At 38.8% G+C, this 27,116-nt stretch overlaps 1 protein-coding gene across 3 annotated transcripts in view; it reads right to left on the reverse strand.

Moving 5' to 3' along the window:
* Positions 1-4,682: 4,682 nt before the first annotated feature.
* LOC117431500 (teneurin-2) overlaps positions 4,683-27,116 on the reverse strand; it is a 414,128-nt gene continuing 391,694 nt past the window's right edge. For all 3 annotated transcript variants that reach the window (XM_058996098.1, XM_058996097.1, XM_058996099.1), the window contains 12 exons: positions 25,011-25,154; positions 24,139-24,388; positions 22,230-22,250; positions 21,898-22,130; positions 17,826-17,980; positions 15,423-16,297; positions 14,408-14,583; positions 11,865-12,100; positions 11,036-11,332; positions 7,461-9,075; positions 6,822-6,952; positions 4,683-5,658 (listed from right to left, as the gene is read on the reverse strand). In XM_058996098.1, the coding sequence (XP_058852081.1) occupies positions 4,897-5,658; positions 6,822-6,952; positions 7,461-9,075; positions 11,036-11,332; positions 11,865-12,100; positions 14,408-14,583; positions 15,423-16,297; positions 17,826-17,980; positions 21,898-22,130; positions 22,230-22,250; positions 24,139-24,388; positions 25,011-25,154 (4,895 nt within the window). In that variant the 3' untranslated portion in view covers positions 4,683-4,896. The remainder of the gene's footprint in view (positions 5,659-6,821; positions 6,953-7,460; positions 9,076-11,035; positions 11,333-11,864; positions 12,101-14,407; positions 14,584-15,422; positions 16,298-17,825; positions 17,981-21,897; positions 22,131-22,229; positions 22,251-24,138; positions 24,389-25,010; positions 25,155-27,116) is intronic.

The following is a 27,116-nucleotide window of genomic DNA, read 5'->3' on the forward strand; positions in this document are numbered from 1 at the left end:
AGTTGGGGAACATTGTCAGAGCAGAAGGAAGCAAGTTTTCTTCCAGGACAACCTTGGTGATGCATGCGTCATATGTGACAATAATCAATATAGCAGTTATTGTTACTTGTCATTTCTTTGTTAGGTTAGGTTAGTAGTAAGATAAATTTGATAATCTCAAGTGACATCTTGGTAAAATAAAGTTAAAAAAAAAAAGTCAATTGCATCAAGAGGCAGGGGCAGCAGTGTGGAGTAGTGGTTAGGGCTCTGGACTCTTGATCGGAGGGTTGTGGGTTCAATCCCCAGTGGGGGACACTGCTGTTGTACCCTTGAGCAAGGTACTTTACCTAGATTGCTCCAGTAAAAACCCAACTGTATAAATGAGTAATTGTATATAAAATAATGTGATATCTGTATAATGTGAAATAATGTATAATGTGATATCTTGTAACAATTGTAAGTTGCCCTGGATAAGGGCGTCTGCTAAGAAATAAATAATAATAATAATCAAGATATCTAATGGCACCAGCTGTCTGCTGTACCAATGTAAACGTAGCCCAAGGTGACTTTTTTTCTGTGGCAGACCTCCAAACAAAGACCAAAGTTCTGTATTAGGTTATCAGCCATGGTGAGATATACAGTAGATGATGATACAGAATTGTCCATCATTATTAAGTTCATGTTTTGTAGGAGACAGCAAGTGACATGAGTCATTCTGTTCATTGCCATTAACGGGATGTGACTCTGAAAAGGTGATTCGGAGCGTCAAACCAAAATCCATGAGTCAAGAAAAGAAATATCCCAGTGACTTTACATCCCAAATGGAACAATGCAGCTAAAGTAATGTTAATAATATAGATCACCTAAAAGGAGTAGACACTCAAATAAGTAGAAGCAATGTTCCATATTTTTTTTAATACCACACACATGAAACACCTGCAATATGTAGTACTTACTTGAGAGCGAATGGGTTGTCTCTTGCATTATCGTTAAATGCTCCACTCCAATGTCTTGAGGAAAGAACACTTTCTTAAGATATTCATAATTTATAACAAATAAAACACCTTGAAGACTCTGCATCAAATGAGTGCACCCCAGCTGCCCACCATGGCCTGAAACCCTACTGACAGTGTTATGGCAGGTCCTTTTTTGACCCACTGCTTTACAAACAAATATTTACATGTAAACAAATGTACATGCATCTAATCGTTTTTCTCAAGACAAACTTTAAATGCAAATGCCAATGACACAGAACACGACTGCTCCTTTTTGAAAGAAGAAAAAACAGGACAGACTGTGAGCCAGGGTCCCCCATAATCCTTTGCATCACTAGCCTATGTTACTTTAAAGAGTAAGCCTTTTTTACATTTAAACATATGTCTATGGCAGATAACTAACAGAAGAGCAGCTCAATTGTCAGAACACCTTGCTCACACTTACAAAAAAAAATTTAAAAAATGTTTTTGAGCCACTGCAGTAAGAAAAACTCAGAATAGTTGCAAACATGAAAAGGGGCTGTAAAAAGAAGAAAAATTGGTCTACTTACTCTAACATAATACCCCATTTTTGAAATTTGTTATGGCTTCAGTTTTTTTTATAACCTTGCTTATAAAACAGCTAAACTATAAAGAACATTATGGCAATAATTTGTCACATAAAAAAAAAAAAAAGAATGAAGAGGTCCCTAAACCCCTTACTGTGTGCTTATTTTTTCCTGTTTGGTCAAAGAGCTTGTCAGGGCTACTTCTAACACATCTCATGGCTTTTAGTTATTGTACAAAGTTGCGTGACATTAGGTCACAAATGGGATTTTCACTGCTGAAGTCTCGTGAGCATAAGGTACAGCTTTTGGAGATGTTTTCATGAAAAATAAACTCAGTTTCTGGTCAATGTGCAAGGCTTTTTGGTGTGAGAAGGCGATTTACCCATCCTTTTGAGGCGTTCTATGGTTTGGCCACGCACTTAGTGTGAGGAATGTGCCTGATGTGTGTGCACTACGTGACATTCTCACGACAATGGAGAGAGAATTTGGACTTTCTAAACTGCATGGAAACCTTGCCATTGTTACTGTCATCTATTTTTATTATACAGATAATTATATTAACTGGGTTAGAGCAATAATACTCAAATAAAAAATCCACATGTAAAAATGATGTATTTTACTGTACAATTCTTTATTATGTCCTTGTCTTAACTGCGAACAAGCATAAAAATGAGTTACATGTCATAAGACAAACAGTTTGTTTGCCTGTGGAATCCCCAGTGATGTGTGTTCGTAATGTTAATATAATACATTAATGTGTAATAAAAGAAAAATGATAATATTGGCAATTTAAACACTTGACAATGGAAGTATGTAACAGTTTTTTTTTTTTATTTACATACAGCAATGCAATACTGGTGATCCTTCAACAGCACGGATGACTGCTTTTTCAAGCAAACGTTTACTAATGAACGGGAATACAGAATACTTTAACACAAAATACACTTTACACCAAGTGTAAAGTTCATGTTTTGTACATGTTTTGAATCAAACGTCTTTTCAGAGATGTCATGATGTCATGCTTGCTCAGACTGGTCTCTGTACAGTTTAGTTTCTGTTTGGCTGCATGTCTGAATGTAGTCTAGTTGTGAACTGGTCTTCAGATAGTGTATTCATCAAGCAATTACAAAACATCATATATAAAGCATGTTTAGGTGGACTGCAGCTGTACAGTCATCTGTACAATTGGACAAGGTTCCTCAGAAATACCCTCATTTAGGTACTCTATGTTGTCAGATCAAGTGATGGAAATTTGAGCAGTCAGGTCTCTTCAGTTGGTCCTCGGCTTAAAATAAATGCCACCACCCCCTATAGCTGCCTGAACAGATCTTGTTGCAGATAAATGACCTGCAGACACAAGTGTTACTGCATTAACCTTCCTGTGAGAAGTGTAATCACAGCACAATTTGCAAATGCCTGATTGCTCAAACTCCAGTCACAACAGACTACTATCACAGAGAACTTCACAGTAGTAGTCTGGTAAATCTAGCTTAAGTGAGTTCTTAAAGAACCGGACAAAAATACAGGGAAACAGGGAACAAGGTAAAAGGGAAACATAAAACACGTTTAGCTTACTAAAACCAAACGGCTGACTGAATAGCAGCAAAAAACATTTAAAAAAAGAGAGGTAAAAAAGAGATGAACTCAAAGACACAGCTTAAGTATGTTTGTGCTCATTAAATGTGTGTCGTGTTTAAACTTTGACTGTACTTGCTTGTACCAAAGACTACTTACTGATGGCCCTTGCAGTCTTTTCAAACCTATTAGGAAATGGGGAACACTTACAAATAAACAATAAACAGTGTGGGGCTCAACCTTGTTTTAATTATTTAGACAAGTTGATGTAAAACTGCATCGTTTTGAAATGTTTTGTGAAACAATACCTTTTTGACAGCTAATAGTACGCTAAGTGCTATAGAAGCTTTGAAAGTGTCCATTTAAACAATATAACTAATATCGACACTGCCTAATTAATGCAAATTCAAATCACGTGATTGCTATTCTTCTCATTCATGTTTTCAATATGAGAAGGTCACACATTATTTAGGTTGTAAATGAGGGCAGTTCTGAAACTCTAACCCGAGGGGCTAATGCTAGTGTCTAACCTTACTTCTGTGTGTCAGAAGACTGCCTTTGTTATAATCGAGATTGTTTCTTTTTTTTCATGTAATGGTTACATCACTGCAACAGCATTCAACCCACTTTTATGTTTTCTTAGAAATATAAAACTCAATAGCATTTGTTTCAACAATATTTTACTGTCCTGCATAGGGGCAGCACTATATACTGTACATACATATTCATTTTCAAAACAAATGTTCACAGTTTTAAAGACTTTATTTTTATAAGTATAAACAATTTTTAAAACACTTTACATAAATTATTATTTTTTATTCTGCGACTATAATTTGCTGAGCAGCAAATTAAAATTAATATAAAAACCTTAATGAACAATTCTTACATATATTACAAAAGAAAAAAAAATGTCTTTGCACCAAAGTTTTTTTTTTTTTTTCGTTTTTTTTTTCTGGTGACTGCTGCATGATTGTCATAGAGATTAACAAATAAATACGTTTTTGATTTTATTTTTAGCTGTGACTGTTTTTTTTGTTTGTGTACATTGGTGACCACTTTTAACAGTGTGATACATTGTCCACAAATCTACTGAAACTGATACTTACAAAACTACTTAATCTAAGTAAATTACACCCTGAACAAATGTGTTATCTGACATAATGTAGTTTTAAAAAAAGACAATGTATGACATTATTTACTGTAATTATAGCCACCGTTTTTTGGAATTCAGAGTCCGCTCTTGTCATTTTCCTTAATCAGCAGTTTAAAGTCTTTATATGACTTAAAGGCCTGAGACGGTGTTTGTGTGTGTGGCTGTGTGTTATGAGTTCTTAAGAACCTTCCAGGTTCTTTGCCAATTTAGTTTTTAACTATAAGCACAATCAACTTGACAAGTCATATTTAACTCAAGACATTTACCCCATTCCATTAAAAGCAGACATCTTTAAATCCATTTTGCAAAATAATAATTTCACTTGAACATTCTCTGAAGCTGTCATATTTTCTTCAGAAAACCCCCAAAATCTGGGGTACATTTATAAAAAGGGGTACTTTTTGCAACAATTTCTTTTTTTAGCTCTGAATGTTTCTTTTTCTTTTTTTCTTTTTTTTTAAAGAAAGTCCTTTGTGCCAAAAGTGTGGCATACAAGTCTATACATTAGAGTCATTTTTTAAAATTTTATTTCAGTCTATTGAGTACCCCCTTCAATATTTTCATCTCCTTAGGAGAGGAGACAGATTCCAAAGTTTTCAATTACTGTTGCAGGTCGTGCGTCGGTAGGTCAAAGCAGTCTAGTTTGTTACCTTTTGCCCATTTCATTTTGTCGGAGGAACTGGATATTACTGCTACTGTCAGCCAATTCCGGATACTGCTCTATTGGCAGTACGTAGTAGCCATCATATCCCTGGACTCTCCCGGTATTCAAGAGCTGTTGCTTTTCTCCGTCAGTCCATAACCTGCTGCCCTCTTTGCTGTCTCGGGCGTTCTGCTGCTCCTTATACCAAGCTGTAGCCAAAGCTCTCAACCTAGCCTGATCCAACACTCTGTTCCTCTCTTCATCCAAAGTGTCCATCGTCAATCCATAACGGATGTTCATTGACAAAGTGGCATACTGAAACTCGATATTTGCAAATCTACGAGTCCTCCCTCCGACCAGAAGCGTTTGCTGGGTGACAGTGATGTTGATGCCGCTCTCCAGCACTTTGCGGCCGCTGCTCATCCCCAGTGTAATGAGGTCGCTGTCAGGAGACCCAAGTTTCACAAAGTAGTGGCTGTCCCTCCCTTCTATGGTGTAGTGAGTCCCTTCCAAATAATAAGCATTGTTGAGAACCGCAGCTATCTTCCTGCTGTCCTCGCTCGCTATGATGGTGACGCCGGTTGCAATTCTTTCGTTTTTGATCGCAAACATGATGCCTTTTCCAATAATTGGCTTATTGGTTCCGAACCAGCGGCCTGGTGTGTCCCTTTTTCCGACCCGTTTGTCTTTGTTCAGTAATCTTCCTTCAAGAGCCATGAATGCTTGGTTGTGCCTCTCTGCTGCTTGTTGGACACCGGTGATCAGCTAGAATGAAGCAGAACAAATCTTTACAATTTGAAATGTAGTGCATGTAGGGGTGTGAACAAACTTTGGACTTGGCCTTCATTTTGAGACACTTGAAGTTAAAACATTCAGCCATATAGACTCATACTAATATCAAGCTTTAGTAGGTTCCTGAAAGGTAACATGGTCATTCCAGCTCAATTCAACTAAGGGGTGGCTGGACAACCTCTTTTTGTCAAAGACTTGTATCTATACCTTGTTTTTTTTGTTGGAAATACCTTAAAAAAATAATGCTTTAACGTGATACTAAACATATTTATCTTGGTCATCCCCCACATGGAGAGGTCAAAATATTGATTATTATTTGTTTATTTAGCAGACGCCTTTATCCAAGGCGACTTACAGAAACTAGGGTGTGTGAACTATGAATCAGCTGCAGAGTCACTTACAACTACGTCTCACCCTTAGGAGGTTAAGTGACTTGCTTAGGGTCACACAATGAGTCAGTGGCTGAGGTGGGATTTGAACCGGGGACCTCCTGGTTACAAGCCCTTGTCTTTAACCACTGGACCACACAGCCTCCTATGAGGTATGTTCCAACCATGTGTGGCATGTGTTAATCAGCCTGGTTTATGTATCATCAACCACAAATAAAAGAAACACCTCAGAATTTGGTCCAATTGAGCTGGAATGAACCAAGATCATGTGTATTTATGCTAGATTGCAACAGAAGTCAAGGCCATTGGCTGCTGCCTGCTGGGTTTGTGACAGCTGAATGAAGTATTTTAATAAGCACACAAACCCAAACAGTGGATGCAACCCAAACAGTGAGCAACTGCAACAAACTTCTAAAGGGGGCGGTTCCTTGATGGAAAATAAATTATTTTAATTTAGTCAAATGCTTTAAATGGTGTACATACTTTATTATATTAATAGGAGTATTGGACTGCCAATAAATGCATTGACAACCTATTCATTTTCTGATGTGCTAATGCTCTATTAATGTACCGGAACTAAAAGCCCCTCTTTAGCCTAATGGGTTATTTTAAAATGTAAGTTTCTTTATACAGTTACCCATCCAGAATATAGTTTACAAGCACATATCTGTCAACTGCCAGCTTTAAACTGCTTGGATGAGTATTGATAATTCTGCTTTGTTCATAATAAATTCAAAAGGCACATACCTGTCCATTTTCACAGTCTTGGCTCACTAAGAGCTCGTACGAAGGTTCCACAAAATATATTCTATGCTTCGGGAAGCCAGGGATGATATTGCTTAGTTGGAATCCAAACATCACCAGCCAGCTTTTCACATCTGTGAAGACATTAACATACCATAATAGACAATTAGTTCTGTTCCTTTTTTCAAGCATAATCAATATTTAGTGAGCTGTAAAAGGTCAAGTTTGGTAGTGGTTTGAATATATAACATAACATTACTGAAATGATAAAGATTTCTGAAGATGTCATCTCATCAAGTTTGGTCGAGAGTAGAACGATGCCAAGAATTACTCTTAATAACTTATGGAAAAGAATGTCATAAAGAATTTTGATCACAATTTGAAAATTTGTTCTCGAAATCTGTGAAGCGTTAAGTGCGGTATGAAATACCATGGGTGCCAGTTCCAAAGAGCTATTCAACACAGTAAAATGTAATTTCCTTTCAATATGCCTTATTGGATTTTAAGAACAGCATTTTGTACTAGACAATGTTTTCTTTTTTTAATGCAGTAAACAGTGTAAGAGTTATTTGTTAATTTTGTGTTAACTCTAAGGAGTGAAGAGTAGTTTCAATCATTAAAATAAAAATAAAGATGTCTTACCTGTGACATAATTCTTCAAGTCCAAAGTGTCGCTGAGTGGGTTGTTGTTTTTAAACATGTACAAATTGAATGGAGCCGGTTCTTTGCCAATCTTCTGCCACATGCCGTAATCCGGAGCCGTCCATCGGCCAGCCAGGACATCATAATCTCTCTGCATGAAGTGAACTAGCTTGGTGAGGGGGTCGTACAGGCCTCCGTGGAAGCCCACGACGAGCTGGAAATCCAGGTTGGAGTCGTGATATATCTCCCCGTAGGCCGTGTACTGCAGCAACTTGATCATTAGCCCGTTGCTGCTGAAGACAGCCAGCGGAGTTCCAGTATTGTCTGAGGCAATGTAATACTCCTCCCCGCTGCTGATCTCCATTGCAAACAGGTGGCCTTGCAGATCATAGTACAGGGAGGTAATTTCTGAGCTGGAGTGGTTGTAAACGTGGGTCACCCTGGCTGGGTTGTTGAGATCGGCATAGAAAAACTGAATGTGTTGGCCCAGGTTGTTCTTGCTGGAGACCCTCCTTGCTAGTCCATCGTAGTGATACTGGACGTTCCAGCCACTGCTTTTGCTGTAGGCCCTGACCAGCAGACCTTTGGAGTTGTACTCAAATATATCCGACCCACGTTGACACAGGACACCGTCTTCATCCAGCTTGTACTGAACATCTCCCAAACGTGTGATCCGGTCCCTCAGGTCATAGCGAAGGGGCATCAATCGGGCACTGTTGCCAGGGTTCAGGAGATGCAGGTTCCCGTTCAGGTCGTAACTGTAGCGCCATGTTGGCCAGTCATTTACTTTGACGGCATTAAGTTGTCCATCTCCATCATACTCATATGTGTATTTTGTTGTGTTGGCGTATGGGCCAAGTTTGAGCTCTCTTTTAGTTACCCTTCCCATGCTGTCATACTGAACAGTCATCCAATACATCAGCGAACGGAATATCTCGTACTGGACTTCTTTGATGCGCCCATGGGTGTCGAAGTGTTTGCTGAGCGTCATGACTGCGGTAGTGATGATCTGATTGATGTCGTAGTAGATGACTCCAAACTTACCAAAATGTTCCACCTTGCCAGAAATCTCATCGTAGCGGTAAAGGTCAACTGGGAGAGGGGTCTCACTGATAACTGGCTTCATGCTGGCGATGCGGAAGCTGTTATCATGGTAGGTGTAGTCAAACCTTGCATTCACCATGCCTTCCTCTGAAAACCTATAGATCTGCTTGTCTATCAAAGGACCAATTTTCCTGTAACGGATGGTGCAGGAGAAGCCACCACTCTGCAGGTTGACCATTTTAAGGACTCCGGTGGTTTCATCGTAGCCAAAGGTGACCACAGTGCTGTCGTACAAGACTTCGGACAGTTTGGACAGCTTGCCGTACTTGTAAAACACCTTGCGTCCAGTTCCCAAGAACAATGTGTCTAGGAGTCTGCTGTCCTCGCTAAAGTCATGAATGACGGAGGCATTGCTTTCCGGGGGGTTGTAGATGTTTCTGATGTAGCCGATGGAGGTGTGAGTGGACATGGTGTGCCGAGCCACACTGGGCATGGTGACAGCAGTGACCCGGGTCGAGGCATCAAACTCAAAGATGTACTGCCGCTGGCTCTGCAGAAGTAGCACCATGGACTGCAAGCAGAAAAAAAGAAAAAAACATGCAAAATCAGAATCAGTTCTTCCAAAATAAGTCATCTCATTTACTCCTTTTCTACATTGGTTTTTTAGAGGCTTACGTAATACAGTAACAAATCAACTCAACTCAACTAAAACATCATGAAACCGGTAATTGTGCAACAGGCTGCAGGAGCTTTGCTTTGAATCATTTTCATGTATTTGCTTCTGACCAGCAGCAGACCAAATGCTGTTGGTGTGTATATTTCCAAGCTAAGGAAAACCACAGCAAATTAACGGTTATGAATCATACCAGACACTTTTTTATTGTTAAGTTTGAATACTTGGATCACTGCTACTCGTCAACTCAGCTGGTCAGAATGACCCATAAGCTTAAAGTACTGAAACTTGTTGTATAATTAACAGGTTTCATAGTGTTCCAATGAAGAACCCCAGTCAAATACATACTCTAAAAGGTGAGTGATTTCTAATGGTATTTTGTGAGCCCCTGAAATATAAACATCAAAAAAGGAACAAGCCTAACCATCACAGTTTCAGTAAAGCCAGTTTGCATTGCATGGGTTGGAAGGCAAATTCAAACCTGCATACACATTTTTTTTTAAAATTGAATTTTAGTTGTTTTTTTTATCATTTTCTCCCCAATTTGGAATAGCCAATTATTTTTAGGCTTGGGATTGGCGAAGAGGAACACACACTGTCCTCCGAAGCATGTGCCGTCAGCCGACCGCTTCTAGCTCAGAGCTACAGCGTCGGAGGACAACACAGCTCTGGGCAGCTTACAGGCAAGCCCACAGGCGCCCAGCCAGAATACAGGGGTCGCTGTTGCGCGGTGAGCCGAGGACACCTTGGCTGACCTAAGCCCTCCCCCCACCGGGCGGCGCTCGGCCAATTGTGCGGCACCCCATGGGAGCTCCAATCCACGGTGGGCCGTGGAATAGCCTGGACTCAAACCGGCGACGTCCAGGCTATAGGGTGCATCCTGCACTCCACGCAGAGCGCCTTTACCAGATGCGCCACTTGGGAGCCCCCTCGGCTCTAAACCTTTTGATTTTATCAGTGCTCCACTACATTTGACTGATGTGTTTTTTTTTGTTTTTTTACAGTTAAATCTTGTTTGTGGGCTCCGACTTATTTATGCGGTACAAGAGGAAACAACACAAAGATATTCAGAACTGTGTTGTCGAGCTTAAAACATAAATGAATAAATAAATAACATAAACAACCTGTTTGCTTAACACTTCCGTCATCAGTCTCAGCAACAGACTGTTTAACAATAAAAAACTGTAGTAAGGCCGGAGATACAAAAAATGTAAACTAAATTGCTGTTGCTAAATGTGCCACACACACACACACTGGAACATTGTCAATTACTTGAAACAATTTGAAGATCGTGCCTGTTTGTAAACATGTTTCAGCAGCTGCTATAGTAATTGAAATCATTTTGAAAAGACGTCAACATAGAAAAACCTTTGGAAATTATCTGGTGCACTGTCAATTGAATTGATAAAAACAGAGCACTGGTCTACTCTAGCAATTCGATTGCCACTCGAAGATTTGTTGAGAACTCGAGTTGTCAATTAGTGACACATGGTCCAGGAGCAGCTCCACAGACATATGTAATGTAGGCTATTCAATATATACCAGTGTTCAACATGTGTCTTATGCCTATGACTTATCAGAAACCAGCATAATTTCCTTTCCTAACTATCTTTTTTATTATCTTTTCTTCTTCTCATACTATCATATGTCTATTGGGAAATTCTCACTAATAAAGTACCAGTATTGATTCGTGACACACACATTATTTCTCAGATGGAGGGCCAGCCTTTCTAATTCATATAAGAACACTACCACATACACTTCAAATCACTGATGAAGGCACTTTGTATACTTTTGTATACTAGTTTCTGCTTTTACCTTTACAGTACATGGCTAGGCTCATGCCTGCTAGGCTCACCTTTTCCAGGTAAGAGTAGCTCCATATCTTGCCATCCACGAAGGAGCGGGACACAATCCTGCCGTGGCTGTCATACTCTGTTCTCTCACTCATTGCCCCTCGCTGCAGACCCACAAGCTGCCCGCTGGCGGAGTAGGACACGTTGACGGGAGCGAGACCACTGCTGGGGAGCCATAAGGACGGGCGGCCTTGCTGGTCATAAACAATCCTCAGGGTGAACTTGCGGTGGTCGTCATAAATCTTCTCTGTGCGGGTGTTTCGGTCAAAGTCGATGGACAGCAAGTTTCTTCCATGTGCCTGTTTGAAAAAAAGAAAAGAAAAATACATCTATTATAGTCAATTGAAATGGACAATACATACAGTAGGAGAGATTTCTGTAGTCCGTGAAGGTCTCTGAAATAATTCCAAAATAATATCTGCACCCCCACTTTGCCAACTAATTAACATGTTTAATGATATTAAATAAACTTAGCATATTTTGGTAAACTTTTTAACTAGAGGTGTTTCTCAACAGCATATTGTATCAGTCCTGGGGGGTAGCCACAATACAACTGTGTGACTAATTTTAGGGGTGATGAGGCCTGGTCCGCAGATTAAATCCCCAGCCAGCTGGAAGAGTTAATTGGACCTGCGTGATTGTGTGTTGGGAGAGGGTAGGCTTGCTAAATTAATCCCTGCAATCACCTATGTTTTCACTCTGGTGCCAGCACGCATTTGGGGCTGGCTGGGTCGAGGCATAAGTAATTAGGGGGTGGTGATAGGAGAATAAATAACAGAGGATGGACTGCAATGGAGTCCATTATGAAATCCACACTGTCTTGGTACTTACCCTGAGTTTTCTCCCAAACACAGTGACCTTCCCTTTAATTTGCTCCTTCCTCAGGCGCCACTCAATGGAGTTCAGCCCGTTCTCCATGGGCAGGGTGATGTTGCGCAGCCCTATGGTCGGGCTCACGGTGCCAGCCAGAATATGAGGCTCAGTGTGGAAGCTGATACCCATCCCATTCGCATACATCACCCGCAGTGTGCCATTGTTACACAGCTGGTAGCTGTTTCTTACTTGATCTGGAAAAATGAAGATATTAGAGTAACACATATGTTAGTAACAAAAATAACCTTAACCAGTCATCAGTATCATGACCTACATCCATCACACATACATGCAGGGGTTAATTTGTAAACAAAAAGGTGCTGGATCATATAATTAAGGAGAGGGATAGGATTTTTGTTTCTAGACCGAATGTAATGATCTTGATTTACAGTAGCTCCCGTATATGCTTCAAGTTCTCATCTGCTTGTGGATGAGGGTTTCATGCCTTATTGTTGGTGTCGGGAGCTGCCTGCCCACCTCTGTCTAGCCATGTTTTAACATAGCGACTAATCTGATGAATAGGAGTGGTGACACTTGTTGTTAAGAACGCTTGCCGTTTTACCATTTGGGGTGCAAGCAATTTTCTTACTCATGGACATCCTAAAATACATTGTTACAGTACACCTTTATCATTTAATGAATGGAACAGGAAAGAGTTTTATTTTTTTATTTTTATTGTATGTGTATAGTTTTCTTTTTTCATACGAGTCATCATTTGAAAACTGTTTCATTCTCACCTGTCAGCCAAAAAGGAACCGGATCTGGGATCCGGTGCGATCGACAAATGAACCCCCGTGTACATGTAACAATGTAAGTGTGACAGACAGACAGACAGACACACAGGCAGACAGACAGACAGACAGGCAGACAGGGTCCTTTATAAATCACCATACTCCAATACTCTCAATAACTTGAACAAAAGAATGTCCTCATAAAGTGTCATCAAATTTGTAAAATATCTTGAAATATGTAAATATTTAAGATATTGTAAGATGGACATACACCTCCTTATATCCCCATATGCAGAATCTCAATAACGTGTGTTAAAGAATATCCCAATCAAGTTCTATTACATCCGAATAAATGTTTCTCTTGACATGTAAAAGTGTGACGCACATATATACAAAAAAGAGAGACATACAAGTCTTTTCACAACTTCTTAAAACTAGCTGTTAATTAACAGCCTTTTAAATTCACTAATAAAACCAAATAATAAATATACTTAATGGATAACATGATATTCCTGACAATTGTTAGTCATTCACAACCAAGATGTATTGCACAATGTAACCTAGTGAAGCAACATATTGTGTGTGTGCGTATATATCTTGCTATGTTGTTCTGGGCAAATGTCAGATTTCATGTGAAAATAACATGTTCCTGTTTTTTCCCAATTTTTTAAGTTAAATACTGATTTATAAGCATCTTCCTCCGAGGTACTCTGTGGAAGTTCAAACAAGATCCCGTTACTGGTGGCATTAAAGGTAGTCAAAAAGCCTTTTTCATATTGCCAGACATGTTTAAACATTTTATTCTCCAAGCTCAAATAATTTCCAATAGAACTCTGAATTTACTCTGCTGTCACAAAACCAAAATGCTTGGGGACTAATATAATAACTCTTCTTCATTTTGTATACAGCGAAATAAGCTTTTGGCCAGTAACATTAACAAACGATAGCTTTTTAAAATGAAGTTTCAACATAATATTGTACCTTTTGTTCTTTAGCAAAATCAAATAAATATGGAATAATGAAGTAAAAGCATCTTGTTACCAAAGGGGCATTGGGGAACACAAGCCGAAGGTCTTTCATTAAAGACATTGAGGAGGGCTAGACAAATGTTTGTCAAAGAATGTTACTATTTTACTATTACTATGGTACTGGTATAAAATCACAGGATACATTCTGAAGACACATTGAGAACATAAATATACCTCAGTGAATAAAATACAGCCCGGGTATTTTTTTTCTAAACTGACTAAAGATTTAAAATAAATGAAGTTAAAATAAATCTATTAAGAGCACAGCTGCTACAAACATTGAGGAATGAAAGTGAAATGAAATATCATTTCATGCTTTCCCTGGTTTCTAATTTCATGGTAAACTAACTAATTACAGTTTGATTAAGATTCAGAATATGTTTGATCTAGGTATACTTATGTTTTGATCTCGGGCAGCAGTGTGGAGTAGTGGTTAGGGCTCTGGACTCCTGACCAGAGGGTCGTGGGTTCAATCCCAGGTAGGGGATACTGCTGCTGTACCCTTGAGCAAGGTACTTTACCTAGATTGCTCCAGTAAAAACCCAACTGTATAAATGGGTATTTGTATGTAAAACCAATGTGATATCTTGTAACAATTGTAAGTCGCCCTGGATAAGGGTGTCTGCTAAGATTTAAAACCTATTTTTTCATTAGGAAATAAAGGAAAAAATAAGGTTTAGCAGTTCAAATGCAGATACAACATACACCATGAAGTTGGCTACTGTGTGTCCTGTTGGTTTACCTTGAACCACGGTGTAAGACGCTTCCACTGAAGAAAGGTTTGTGATAACGGTGACATCGTCGTCCCTGTTGGAGTTCTCAATATCAATATTGATGGATTTCTCCATTTCACGGTGCAGGCTGGTCACCACGCCAGTCGGGTAAGTGACATTGGTCAACCGGCCCTCGCTGTCATACCTCGCAAGAAAAGAAACACTTAGTGCTCTTATATACAGTCATATTGACAGTCTGGATGAACATTTAGGCTCATAAATGGAGTCCACAACCAGAGACTCCAGTTAATCTCAATGGTGCTGGGGCAACCCAAAACAATCTTTCTGAAACTGACAATTGATTTAAGTTTGTGCTGCCTATTGATAAAACACAATACAAAGCGATTAATTCCTGTCTCTGAGGAGCTGTAGTGGACATTAGTGGATTTTTAATTGCATTTAAATCTGCTGACACAGGTAACAGTCATTTGTTATTTGGTCTATAGCAAATAAAGTCCTACACAGCTTTGGCATGTGTCATTCCAAAACAATCCACAAGATGGCTGTCCTGCTCTGTGTGAGGAACAAATAGCCGCGACTCTCATTTAAAAAATAAATAATTAAATAAATAAAAATCTTTTTTAATTCACAAAGTAAACGGAACTGATGAGAAAATGAACTCCAATACTATTTTAAAGATAATTTATTCATATATACACTTCCAATTTCTTGCCTTTAGGCACAGTGACTATAAAATTGGAATTGCTTCAGACTTCCCCAACAACCAATTTCCTTTGGTCACTTAAGCAAAGTATAAAAATAAATCCTGCTCATAATAGCCCTTTATTTCAATTTCTTAATCGAATATCAGACAGACTTATTTGCTACAGGATTACTTAAGTGTCAGCTCACAAATGTGTAAATGCTGTATTTCAGTGGTATAGACTGGATAAACAAACTAAATAAATCCAATGATGAAGCAATTAGATACTTTCAGACATGCTACTCGTACCTGCTTTTGCAATAAGATCAAGCATTTCTTACTCGTAAAATGTCGTCCATCCAGTTTCGTCCGATTTAGTGGCCAATAACCCGCTGTTGCCTTCGTAGGTCATCAACGCTAGCTCCAGGTTTTGAAGTGACACAGACTTCAGCCCGCCATTGGTGCCAACGCTTAAGGTAACAATCTGGCTGTCTGGCAAAAGCACGAGGCGCAGCACACCAGTGGAATCCCTTCGAACCTTTAAGGTATTATTGCAGTTATCCACCACTGCAGTAACATCATTGTTTGGGTTATAGGTAAAATTATACAGTGGCTCGCCAGTGACTAGACTCAGAGTGTGCAGGTGGATCCCATCCTCATTAAAGATGTACATTTCCTGTTCTCTCGGTGAAGCCACTTCGTATTGGTACGCCGAGTTCAGAACTGGCCGATTGCTGTTTACCGCTCTGATCCGGATATTACTCAGGTCTGCAATGTAGAGGGTGCCGTCCGGTGACACCGCCAAGGAAGAAGGCGAATTCAAGCTGGCGTCGGTGGCGTAGCCATCGTCGCCGGTAAAGCAGTTACAGTTGATGTCGTTTTTGCAGTCGCAGTCAGAGGCAACCCCGGCCAGCAGAGAGATCTCCCCGTTGGTGGTGACCTGACGCACGCGGTTCATCTTCTTCTCGTCTGTTTCGGCGATGTACAGCACCCCAGTGTGGGACATGGCAATGGAAGTGGCAGACTCCAGAGCAGAGTGTATGGCCAGCTTGCTCAGGGAGTAGTCAATGCCAGGGACCTGGCAGTGCATGGGGCGCCCAGCAATGATGCTGACCTGGTGGTTCTCCGTTATGCGTAAAATCACATTGTTCTCCAAGACATAGAGAGAGTTGTCCATGGGGTTGATGGCGAGATCTGTGGGCCATTCTAAGCGTACCTAGAACAAAAGGAAAAACTTATATTGGTATGCAAATAAAGTCAAGGCAGCTTGATTGGCTGTATAGTAGTTTCCCTGAACAAAATGGATGAATAATATATCAATAATTTGATATTCTCAATCATAAAGCAACTAATTTAATTCATTCCTGAAGGCCACTGTTATGCAAAAAAAAAGTTACAATTCATAAACTGCGTACAAGTAGTTTTCTAAAAAAAAATAAAAAAATAAACCCAGTTCCGATAATAAGAAGCGACAATAATGTTTCAAGGCATCAATTTATCCTTTCTAAAGTTTACAATGGTATTTTTCACAGTAATTTTGCATTTTCCCATGGTTATAATTTGCATTTACCATAGTTTGCCATGTTTTTTAATATGCTTTACCATACCTCTCTAGGCTTTACAATGCTTACCTATTATCTATCATGCTTTCACTATGCTTTATTACACTTTTCTATGCTTTTATGTTGGTAAACTAAAATAAGCCAATGGTGAATGTCCCCCCCACCCCACAGCAGCACTACAAAATGGACAACTGACTTTCACCTGTATGTCCATCTTAGCCTGTCATGTCCATTTATTTGATGCAACACAGTAGAAAATACACACACTTAAACGCTTGTCAGTATACAAAGTCCTAAGGGGCAAGTATCATAGCTCATTATTTATGTTAGTGGACACAGTGGATATGTATATCTAATACATGTGCTAATGACCCACAATGCACTTTACTTCCAATGCACAGGCCTTATAAACTTTTCAAATTAACTCCAACACAGAAGATTAGATGGAGCCGTCCTTTAATTGGATTCTGCTCCCTACTGGCTTTTTCCAATGAAAGCAATGGAGGTGGGATGGAAGCAGTACACTCAATTATTCCATTAGACACTTTTCAAGTTTCAAAAGCAAGACTATGAAGCAAAGAAATTAAACAAGATCCCGGGTCTGCATAAAAAAACACTGTTTTATTTTCAGAAATGTGAAATTCATAGGCATAAGGAGCCATTTCAGAACTCTGGAGGACGGGACCCAGCACATCTGTTCTAAATAACAGGGAGCCACTGTACTGTGAAAGTTTACACAGATAACCAGTTTTTTTTTGCCAATCAAACTTGCACAATTCCAAAGCATCTACATTAAACTACATGGCACTAGAATATGAATATTAAGTAATAATAATAATAATAATAATAATAATAATAATAATAATAATAATTTGTGTTTTTCTGTTTATCAATTTCTTCTAATCTGTTATATATATATACACACAGCCTTCACTCATAATTATTCTGTGTGTGTTTAGCAAACTCCTTTGTTACAACTAAGTGGCAACATCAGTTAAATCCAGCAAGCTTACAGTCTTACTTATAAACCAATAATAAACGTGGCTAATATGCAGTGTTTCATTTTTATATGATTACAACACATCTGGTAAGGGAGTACTGCGTTCCACAGGGGCTGGAAATAGCAGCACAGCAAAGGCAACAGAAGCCAGAGGTTAATCTGTAAAAGTCTCTAATTCCTACCTGGCTCACGTCCATGCTGGAGTCACAGCTGAGTGGCCGAACAGCAGTCAGGTCGTTGGATCCAAGAAGGGTTGAGATGATTCCATTCTGGTCCACTTTGCGGATCATGGTTGCATCCACAAAATACATTAACCCATTCTTGTCCACAGCTATGCCTGTGTGTATTAAATTGAGCATGGTTTTAGGTTTGCATATCAACAAATTATTCACAGTCAACAAGCAATTAAGGACCCTGATTTTTCTTCCCAAGCTACAGAAATCCCCACAACAGCTCAGGAGAAGTGAAGGTCAGTGTGCGTTCTGAGATCCCATGACCAAGCCAGTCACCTTTTTATACCCAGCAGCTCTACTGAAGATGACAGTGATCTGTGGGACTAAGGGCAGCTCTGCAAGTGTCCATTTTGAGCTCAACGGACACCTCAACGTGAACAGCATTTAATAAGACATTTGTAAAATATATAACGAAATGAATAAATAAAATAATTTTATGAAAATAGCATGTTGTTTTAAACCATTAAATAGTTTTATTCCCTTCAGAAAAGTAATTTTTGCTTTTAGTTACGTTCCTCTACAACCAAGTCTCTTCCAATTATGTTCTGTACTTATTATTGGAAAAGGTGGTGAGAAGATGTGTCAAAATTAATACAAACAAGAATTCCAATTAGCTTGGATTAAATAGTGTGATCAATAAGAATTTAAGGATACTCGACAAAATGTGTAGCTCAGTTGTATTACTATTTTTTGCTTCATATTTGTTTCATTAAATTAATATTTCAGAATATCATCTATATTGGCAACTGGTATAAGGCACTTTTAATAAAGCAAAATTCAGGCTGTTGACAGACATTTCAGTGTGACAGCTCACACCACAATGCTCTTTTTTATCTGCTTTATCAGTTTAATGAAAATGAAGGTTTGGAAAACCTGAAGTTCATGTTATTAACATGGCAAGGGAAGGGTCTTGCCTGTTTCTCAATATTTGCAAAAGTAACGTTGGAGAGAATTATAATTGTGTTTGGAATATCTTGGAAAGGGCAGAATGCAGGTAACTAGGGCTGCATCCTATAAACACACATTAATAAGCAATCTAATAAAACAGCACCTCAGGTAATGCAGAAAATTGGGACCATTTTTCATACTTGGTGATAAGAAGCCACCTGCATTAGACATTCATTAACCTTTTCAGCGCCACTGACTAGGAAACTCATCACGCCTACTGCTAACAAACAACGCCTAGCAGTTTATGAAACCCACAAATAAAAAATCTGATCATATGGGGTCTGATTTTGATGTTGTCAGTCGCTGAACCGAGTAATTTTCAGTAACTAGATTTTTTCCCCCCTGTTTTCACACTTTAAATGTATAGCTAATTCAGACCTTTTAAGCACATTTACAAATGAGAGGAGGCCATTCAGCCAGTCAATGCTCACTCTATTAGATGGTGATCTTAAAACTTTGTCAATTCGGGTCTTGTAGGATCCCAAGTCGTTGAAGTCCTACAGTATAATGGATATGCTATGCACTATCATATTCAAATGTGTGCTGATGGCAGAAACATCATCATAGCATCTTCACGTTCCCTCACATGACCCACCAACATTTTTTCCTTGAAAATCGATATGAATCAATTTCATACCAAAATGTGTATTTGTATAAGATTATATCCAAATTAAGTATCCAAATCTGCAAATACCTTCATTAGTGTGATGCAAAATGCTAAAAGAAACAGCTGTTATATTATCCATGTACAGTTGCAGTTTTATGTTGGTACAACAGGGGGCAGTAACATTCTGTTTGCATGGCACTGAAATGCTTGAGCAGTTGCTACCTTACTGTGAGAATGGGAGTGAGGGTGTCTCTGCACAGGAAGTGAAAAGTTTGCTAGAACTGCTGCAGTCCTGCAAATTGATTCTTACTGTTGCTGGTGCTGACAGCCTTTGTTTAGAAAAAAAGAAATTCTGTACAGAACAAATAGTTCTGACAAGCAGACTTGGTCATGCCGAGACACAACAGAAGCTTTAATCTTAAGGAACAGAAGGCAGTGAAAGAAAGGGCCTCAATTTAATCTGTCCCCAGTTGAAACCAACGAGTGACAATCTTTGCAGGTTTTGGCAGATTAAGACACCTTATCCTTGGAAAATCCTATTCTGGGAAACTCCATTACCGAGATAAGTAATTCATTGATTCCTTGAGCCAAGAAATTAATAATAATAATAAAAAAGCTTAGGGGTTGAGTGTTCTTTGTGATTGTGAAAGTGTCTATGGCAGGAACATCAAACCATTTAAGTATTAATTGGATAACCTGAGGATTTGTAGCTTGCTCTCTGTGATTTTTCCCTGTTTTAGTATCTCGGTGATGGAGCAAAACTGCTCCTAGGTCCTTTTTTATTACTGCTGCTGCTATTTAAATCAAATAGCTCTTGTGCGATTAACAAACTGGGGGTAATACTTCAAGTGTGAATTCAAAAGTAGATGCATAAGAAGCCAAATATTATTTAGTGAATTTTAAAGACGTAATCATTCATTTATGTGATATTCTACTCAATCATATTCCCACTCAAATTCATTTCCAACTCCCACTGAATGTTCCAGCCAACACATTTGATAATAAAGCATTAGTTTGCTAGGGCTTTGCAACACCCAAAAAAGTGTCGTAATAACACAAAATGCTCCAGTGCATTCTTTAAGTCTCGACAATGGTTTATACATTAAATGTTAGTCCTATCAAGATAATAGTTTTCCTGTCCAAATGTAGACACTTCAAGACAAACTTTTGCAAAATCTAGATATAGACATAGATATGGGGCCAATCTTTTGGATTTTCCATATAAACCAAAAGTAGAATGAAAATAGGCTGTTTTTCCTATCAAGGCTTATCATACCAGTTTCCACTGCTACTAAGGGGTTAGTGTCTGGGAGTATAGCACATTACTGTAATCTGATTACATTTTTTCAGTAACTTGTAACTGTAATGGTTCCTTTTACATACAGGCAACTACATATGGTAATGTAAAACATGATCTACCGGTAATTAATTGTAGTCGCATTTTAAAAAGGGACTATGGCTAATGCATAACATGGAAATCAACAAAGCGCTTCAACACTGCAAGTCAAACCTTACAAGTCACATGAATGCACTTTTTATATCATCATGCTAGAAAATGGCATCAAAGAAAGGAACGAATGGGTTCGATATCTGAATCATCAAAGAATATTTCGAGCTGCAGCCTGACCAAACCAAAAAATTAAAAAGCAAAATGTAAACTGTGCCTGAGTAACTATTTGTAACTGTAACTGTAACTAGTCACCATTTTCTTCAAAGTAATACATTACTATAACTAGTTACAATTTTGTTCAAGTAACTTACAAGTAACTGTAACAGATTACTTTTTAAAATGAACTTCCCCATCATTGATAATAGGACAGAATTATTTGTTTTAATGTTCCTGGTGTTCCTCAGATGCTACTACTTAAACAGATAGGCTATTCCATTGATTTAAAACTCACTGTGTAAAAAAAGGCTTCTTACCATCTGTTCCAAACTTGTACTCGGCATCCATTTATGCCCTCTGGTCCAACTAGCAGTTACTTCGGTTAATTTGTTTATACTATTAATATTTTATAAATTTCAATTACGTCCCCTCTTTCCTGTCTAGGCTGAAGCGATTAAATTATTTTAACCTGTTCTCCTAGCCCATGCTTTATGAGTCCTGGGATTAACCTTGTTCTCTCTACCTTTTCCAGTGCAATAATGTCATTTTTTTAGTGGGCTTACCAAGTTGAACACAGTATAGCATAACTTCCCTTGACTTGTAGTCCACACGTTTGGCAATGTAACCTAACATTATATTTTAATTGCCTCCTCACATTGGCAAGACTCTTTTAAAGAGGAGTCCGCCATAATAACCCCAAGAGACTTTTTTAAATTTTCCTTATTATTTTTTAAATTTTATATATTTTTTTACATCAACCACAAGACAAAAACAGGCCCTGTGTATTATGCCTCTCCTTCACAGCCTGGCCACAACACACAAAAACATGTGAGCAGGTTTCAGCCCTTTTCAATTCCTACCTCTGGGGCTCATGAGTGTGGCCTCGACTGCCTTCCCTCCATCCCCACAGCGGGCCTCGTCAAAGGGCAGACACTGCTCCCCTGTCCCTGCCACCACCTCAGAGTTTTCTGACAGCTGTTTGCTGCCCATAAGCGACTTCATGCGGTAAATGCGCCGGCTGTTGGTGTCTGAAACGTACAGTGCTCCTGTAACTGGGTCCACAGCCAAGAAATATTTATGAGCTGGGTTGTTGCTGTAACACAAAAAGACAAGAAAAGCCAGGATGAAATTGGGAAATTTTTCATGGACATTTAAAGTGGTAGTAAATGAGCTTTAGTTTTAGTCTGCTTACCTGTGTGTAAAATCTTTGTTTCTTTAGAAAACCAAAAAGTCGAGAGAGAAAAAGAAACAAAGTTGTTTTGTAATTAGTAATAATGAATACAAAATATAAGTTAAAACAATACCATTTACAAATTCAACTCTACTTTAACTTTAATTTTGTTAATTTAATGAAAGATGAATATGAGTTGGTTTTGAGACGTACAGAAGTACTTGATAGACCACCAAACATGTTTTACTTGTGGCATGAGCCATATTCGTACCCAGGCGTCCAGAAGTGAAAACCATGAGAGGCTAGTAAAGAAGCTTACTGCATCACTCAGTCTAGAATCTTGTACATTTTTTAGAATTGAGTCCCATGGTCCTGAGGCCTTGTAGCTCAATCATTTTTTAGGGGAACAGCAGCGACAGAATGAAAAACAACCTTCAGTGAGTAATGTGGGGTGGTATAGACTGACAGTTTCTCCTGATAAAGGCCATTCGCTACTTTGTCTGTGAATGGTACAATTTTACATGCTAGTGGGGAGCCAGTGGAGCTTGGCTAAAGCAGGGGAAATATGCAACCTTATTTACTTTAATAAAACTTCTAGGCTGTTTTGAACAAGCAGCCTAAAAGGGCTAACCTCCACAGAAAGAGCAGCTTATGTGAAGCAACTCCACAACAGGGAGAGAGTGAGCTAAAACAGCCACAGGCTTCCTTAAGGTCAGAATATGTCTCCAAACGGCAGTCAGCTGCAGAAGAGTATATAAGGAGAAAGGCCGACAGTCAAAAAAGGTTACATTATTTTAGGAAGTTGTAGCCACTCTACTGCAAAATATTGTGAGAAGAGTTTGCATTCTGCTTGAAACAGGCTTTAAGGTTTAAAGAGAGAAAATGTCTGTTTGATGTTAATAATAATCATATTAATACGAATATATGGAATAATGTACACCCAGCTGTATATAATAAGGCTCCTCATAATTGAAATCTGGATGTCATTTTGATCTGTTGATTTTGCAGGTTGGTTTGTGTAGCCGTTCTGAGGTGAATGCGTTTGTGTGAAGTCATTCATTTACAGGGGTTGCACAACAACTGGAAATAATACAGCTGTAAAGCCTGAAGCTTACAGAGGTGTAAACTTTACCACAAACACTACTAGTAATACATAAACAAATAGAGAATTCCTTTTTCCGACACGCACTTTGATCTGGGGAACAATCTCAAAAGTTATTATAGCTTCCATCAGCTTGCCTGCCTAAAACTCATTCTTTGTGATTTGCTCCTAATCCGCTGTATTCACTGATTGTATTGTGTGCATGGTAGAACAGCTTTGAAGCTAGGTGTGAATGGGAAGGCCTCCCGTGCAGGGTTTCAGAACAAAACCAATCAAGATGGTCCATCTCTCCTGCAGTGTACACAATATATTGTTTTTTTTTTGTTCTTCTTGTGTCTGATCAAAGGCCAGTTGTGACATGACTACTTTTGGATGTTCAAATAAATAAACAACAAAGGAAGGTTTTGTGTGTTTCACTTGAGAAAAAAATAAAAAACATATACAAATACACAGCATTTTGTGTAACTAATGTCAAGGTGTTTCTGATATATATATTTTAATTATGTCTTAATCCTAAAAATCTAGGTGATACAAAACATTTAGCCATAGCTGTATAAACAGAATACTATATAAACGTTTGCAGAGTGCTGTGTTTATTTCACTCATAAGGATAAACAACCCACATGCCTTCTTCAGGGGCTCATTGCTTATTCGACCTTCCTCATTCGTGGAATACCTGAATGTTCAAGGACTATCCTATATTGCTGTATTAAAATGACCCAGATAACATTTTTAAACAAAGCTTAATTTAAGGGCCGCTAAACGAGTTAATTCTTCTTTGGGATATTTGTAAGACAACAAACAGTTATAATAACACTCTGGCTTTACCTGAGCTCCAGGATATTGGTCGTGTTCATGGAAGGAAACACCCTCCTCACGAAGTTGAGATCCCCGATGTAGAGACTGCCGTCAATGCCGGCTGCGAGTGCCACAGGGGCGAGGAGCTTGTTCCCATCAGCAAGGCCGCTGCAGCTGGGGCAGGTGATGCTGCGTCGACGGCCATTACCCATGATGCTGCTGATCACTGCAGGCTGCTGAGTAAGAAACAGATTCTCCCCGTTTCCTTTGTGAAGAATACCTGGCGAAGGGGGAGGGGGAGTGTCAAAACACAAATCAACTAACTTTCAGGATTCAGGCGTAAAATATATATGAGGATACCATTAATGAATGTGTTACTTAATGAGTTTCCAGGCATGTGGTATGTCAGAGTAATTTAAACTGATATAACATGTTGCTGAATGACAAATTCTATTGGTTTTCTGGTATTTTCTTTACATTTTGTAACCTTAATAAGGCACCTGTTTCCAGTGCTAACTGAAGTGCAACCTAACAAGAAATGATGTGTTGAATGCACTCGAGACAGCTTCTGTTAAAACTTCTCAAAAAAAAAAGAGTAACCACCACTATGCGGTTTCAACCTTACACTTTTTGTTCAAGTTCAATTTGCTTTCAATACTGTCATATAAGACAGCAATTAATTTTGAGTCTTGCGACTCATGAGAACTTTCCACAGGCCTTCAGCTGATAACTACTATTTTTTTTTACACTATCAGATCGTCAGTACTGCTCATAACTTTTTCTTTCTTAAACTTTTTTTGTATAATTTTATTTTAACAGTAAACAAAATATGTATTATTATGTAAATGGTGACTGCTGTATTTTTTCAGTATGGGGTGGGTCAAATGAAGCAAGAAACCAACCACTTCTGACGTTTAGGACGTGGTGTTTATCTATAGACCACCCTCCGAAGTTTGAGGGGTCCAGCTCATATCCCTGAAGAACTGCTGTTCTCTTCTCCCATAGAATCAGACTGGGGCAGGTCTCGTACTCAAAGCCAACAGACACTGGAAAACACAGAGAGAGGAGATGTCACGTAAGAATCGGTACTCAAACTGTTTACACCAGCGCTCTGAAATAAAGTAACCATGGCCTTGATTTTCCAATTTCCTTTATCAATTATTCATGTTATATTCATTAAAGATGGAAAATATAAACAGGTATAACAAAAAGAAAGTGGGATTATAACCTCATTTTGAATAAAATTGATTTGCACATTCCTATAATCACTCTGAATAAGTCATGCCTTATCATTAAGGTTACGATTTTGTCGCAGAAATTGTCAATTTGAATCAAGTCCGTGAAATCTTGGAAATGGGATGTAAAAAACCATTTGATTAGGTGCTTCCTTTATTTCTATAAAAAATGCAGCATGTCATGCACTGAAAATACAAATCTGCGAGTAAAGTGTATAAATTGTTTGGTTGTGTCTGCACACAGCCTTTACGTGCAGCGATGTAGGTCAGCGAATGAGATTTGTATCTTAGCTGAGCTAGGAAGCATGCACATGAGTAGAGCTGAAGTTTATGGGGTGAAGCTACAGAAGAGGGAGCAAAATGGGAAATATTACTGCTAAGCAGTAATAAGTGAAAAATATCCATAGGGGACATTTCATGAAAGTGGTGGCATGATGTTTTGTACAGCATGTAATGTTCCTACAAGCTGTGACAAACATTGTGAAAGAGCTTTATAAAAAATGGAAGCTGCAAGCCGTTGAATCTGCAGTAGGAAATGGTGAGTGAGCTGTTTTCTGTAAAAGCAGAAGAACAAATGCATTGCAAAACAGAAGTTTATTGATTACAGAGGCTTTCTTTACAACATGCTGTTTCAGAATCGTGGAAAAGTCAGAATCGTGGACTAAGTTTTGTACTCTAAAGTAACATTTAAACTTGTCAGTAGTCAAAACCAATAGTCTTTGTATTATTGGTTTTGGTGTACTATTTAAAAGCTCTTGTTTATGTTGATGTAGCTAACATTATTTGATGACCTTTACATGATTTTTTTTTTTTTTGCCGCACTTCACCCATGAAATGTACTAAAAATTACCGTGCTAAAATCGTAGCCTTACTTATCATTACAGAACTCTTTCTCCCATCCTTGCTAAACCTAAGCAATGGATCCTACCAAGCTACTAGGCCCCACCCTGAGTAGTTGGGGTCAGCGGTTGCTGTAAGGCAAACTAACCCCCAGCCAATTTTCCTCCTTTGCTCGTGTCCGCATTAAGGCCAACACAGAGCTTCATGTATGGTCCCAAACCAAGAAAGGCAACACACTTGTGGTGCCATTTTAAATCATAATAAAATGAAACTGCAATTTCTAAACATCATCTCCCTTGACTGTGACGTTACCCCTTGCCTGGCTACATGCAGTTTGAAAACATTTAAAATGCATCTTACAAGGAACCGTGGAGGAATACAGCTGCGTGATAGACACCATCTGTTTTAAAATAAAATGATAACTCTCTATTGCTTGAGTTATGATTTGCGACAGAAATGACTAAATGCTGTTGCGCTACTGCGGATGCCATATGGTCATGAAAAGAATTTTGCTATCACTTTCTAACATTAGTTACCTAATTTATACCTTGTAGGGGCAAAACAAATAATGCTAATGAACATTGCACTGTCAGCGGCAGTGTACTTGGTAAAACTGTGACTCTGTTAGTCATTTTGCACCTCCACTAATCACCTGAAAGACCTACACTTTGAATCCTGCCACTGTATCTATCACATCTGGGGGGTGCCAAGACATTTGAGAAAACCATCCAGCTTCCCCCTTCTGTCCTTCATTTGCTCAGCACTGCGGGGTCGAAAGAAATAGCTTTCTCTAAGCCAATTTTGAAAAAGAACCAGAGTGACAGAGCTAAAGATGCCTACAGCTACACAAAACAGACTTACAGATTGCTCATTTCTTCGCACTGTGTGAACTTCAAAAGACAGGATACAACAGAATTGGAGGTTTTAAGTATT

Source organism: Acipenser ruthenus, chromosome 22, assembly GCF_902713425.1.
Source record: "Acipenser ruthenus chromosome 22, fAciRut3.2 maternal haplotype, whole genome shotgun sequence".
Classification (NCBI taxonomy): Eukaryota; Metazoa; Chordata; class Actinopteri; order Acipenseriformes; family Acipenseridae; genus Acipenser; species Acipenser ruthenus.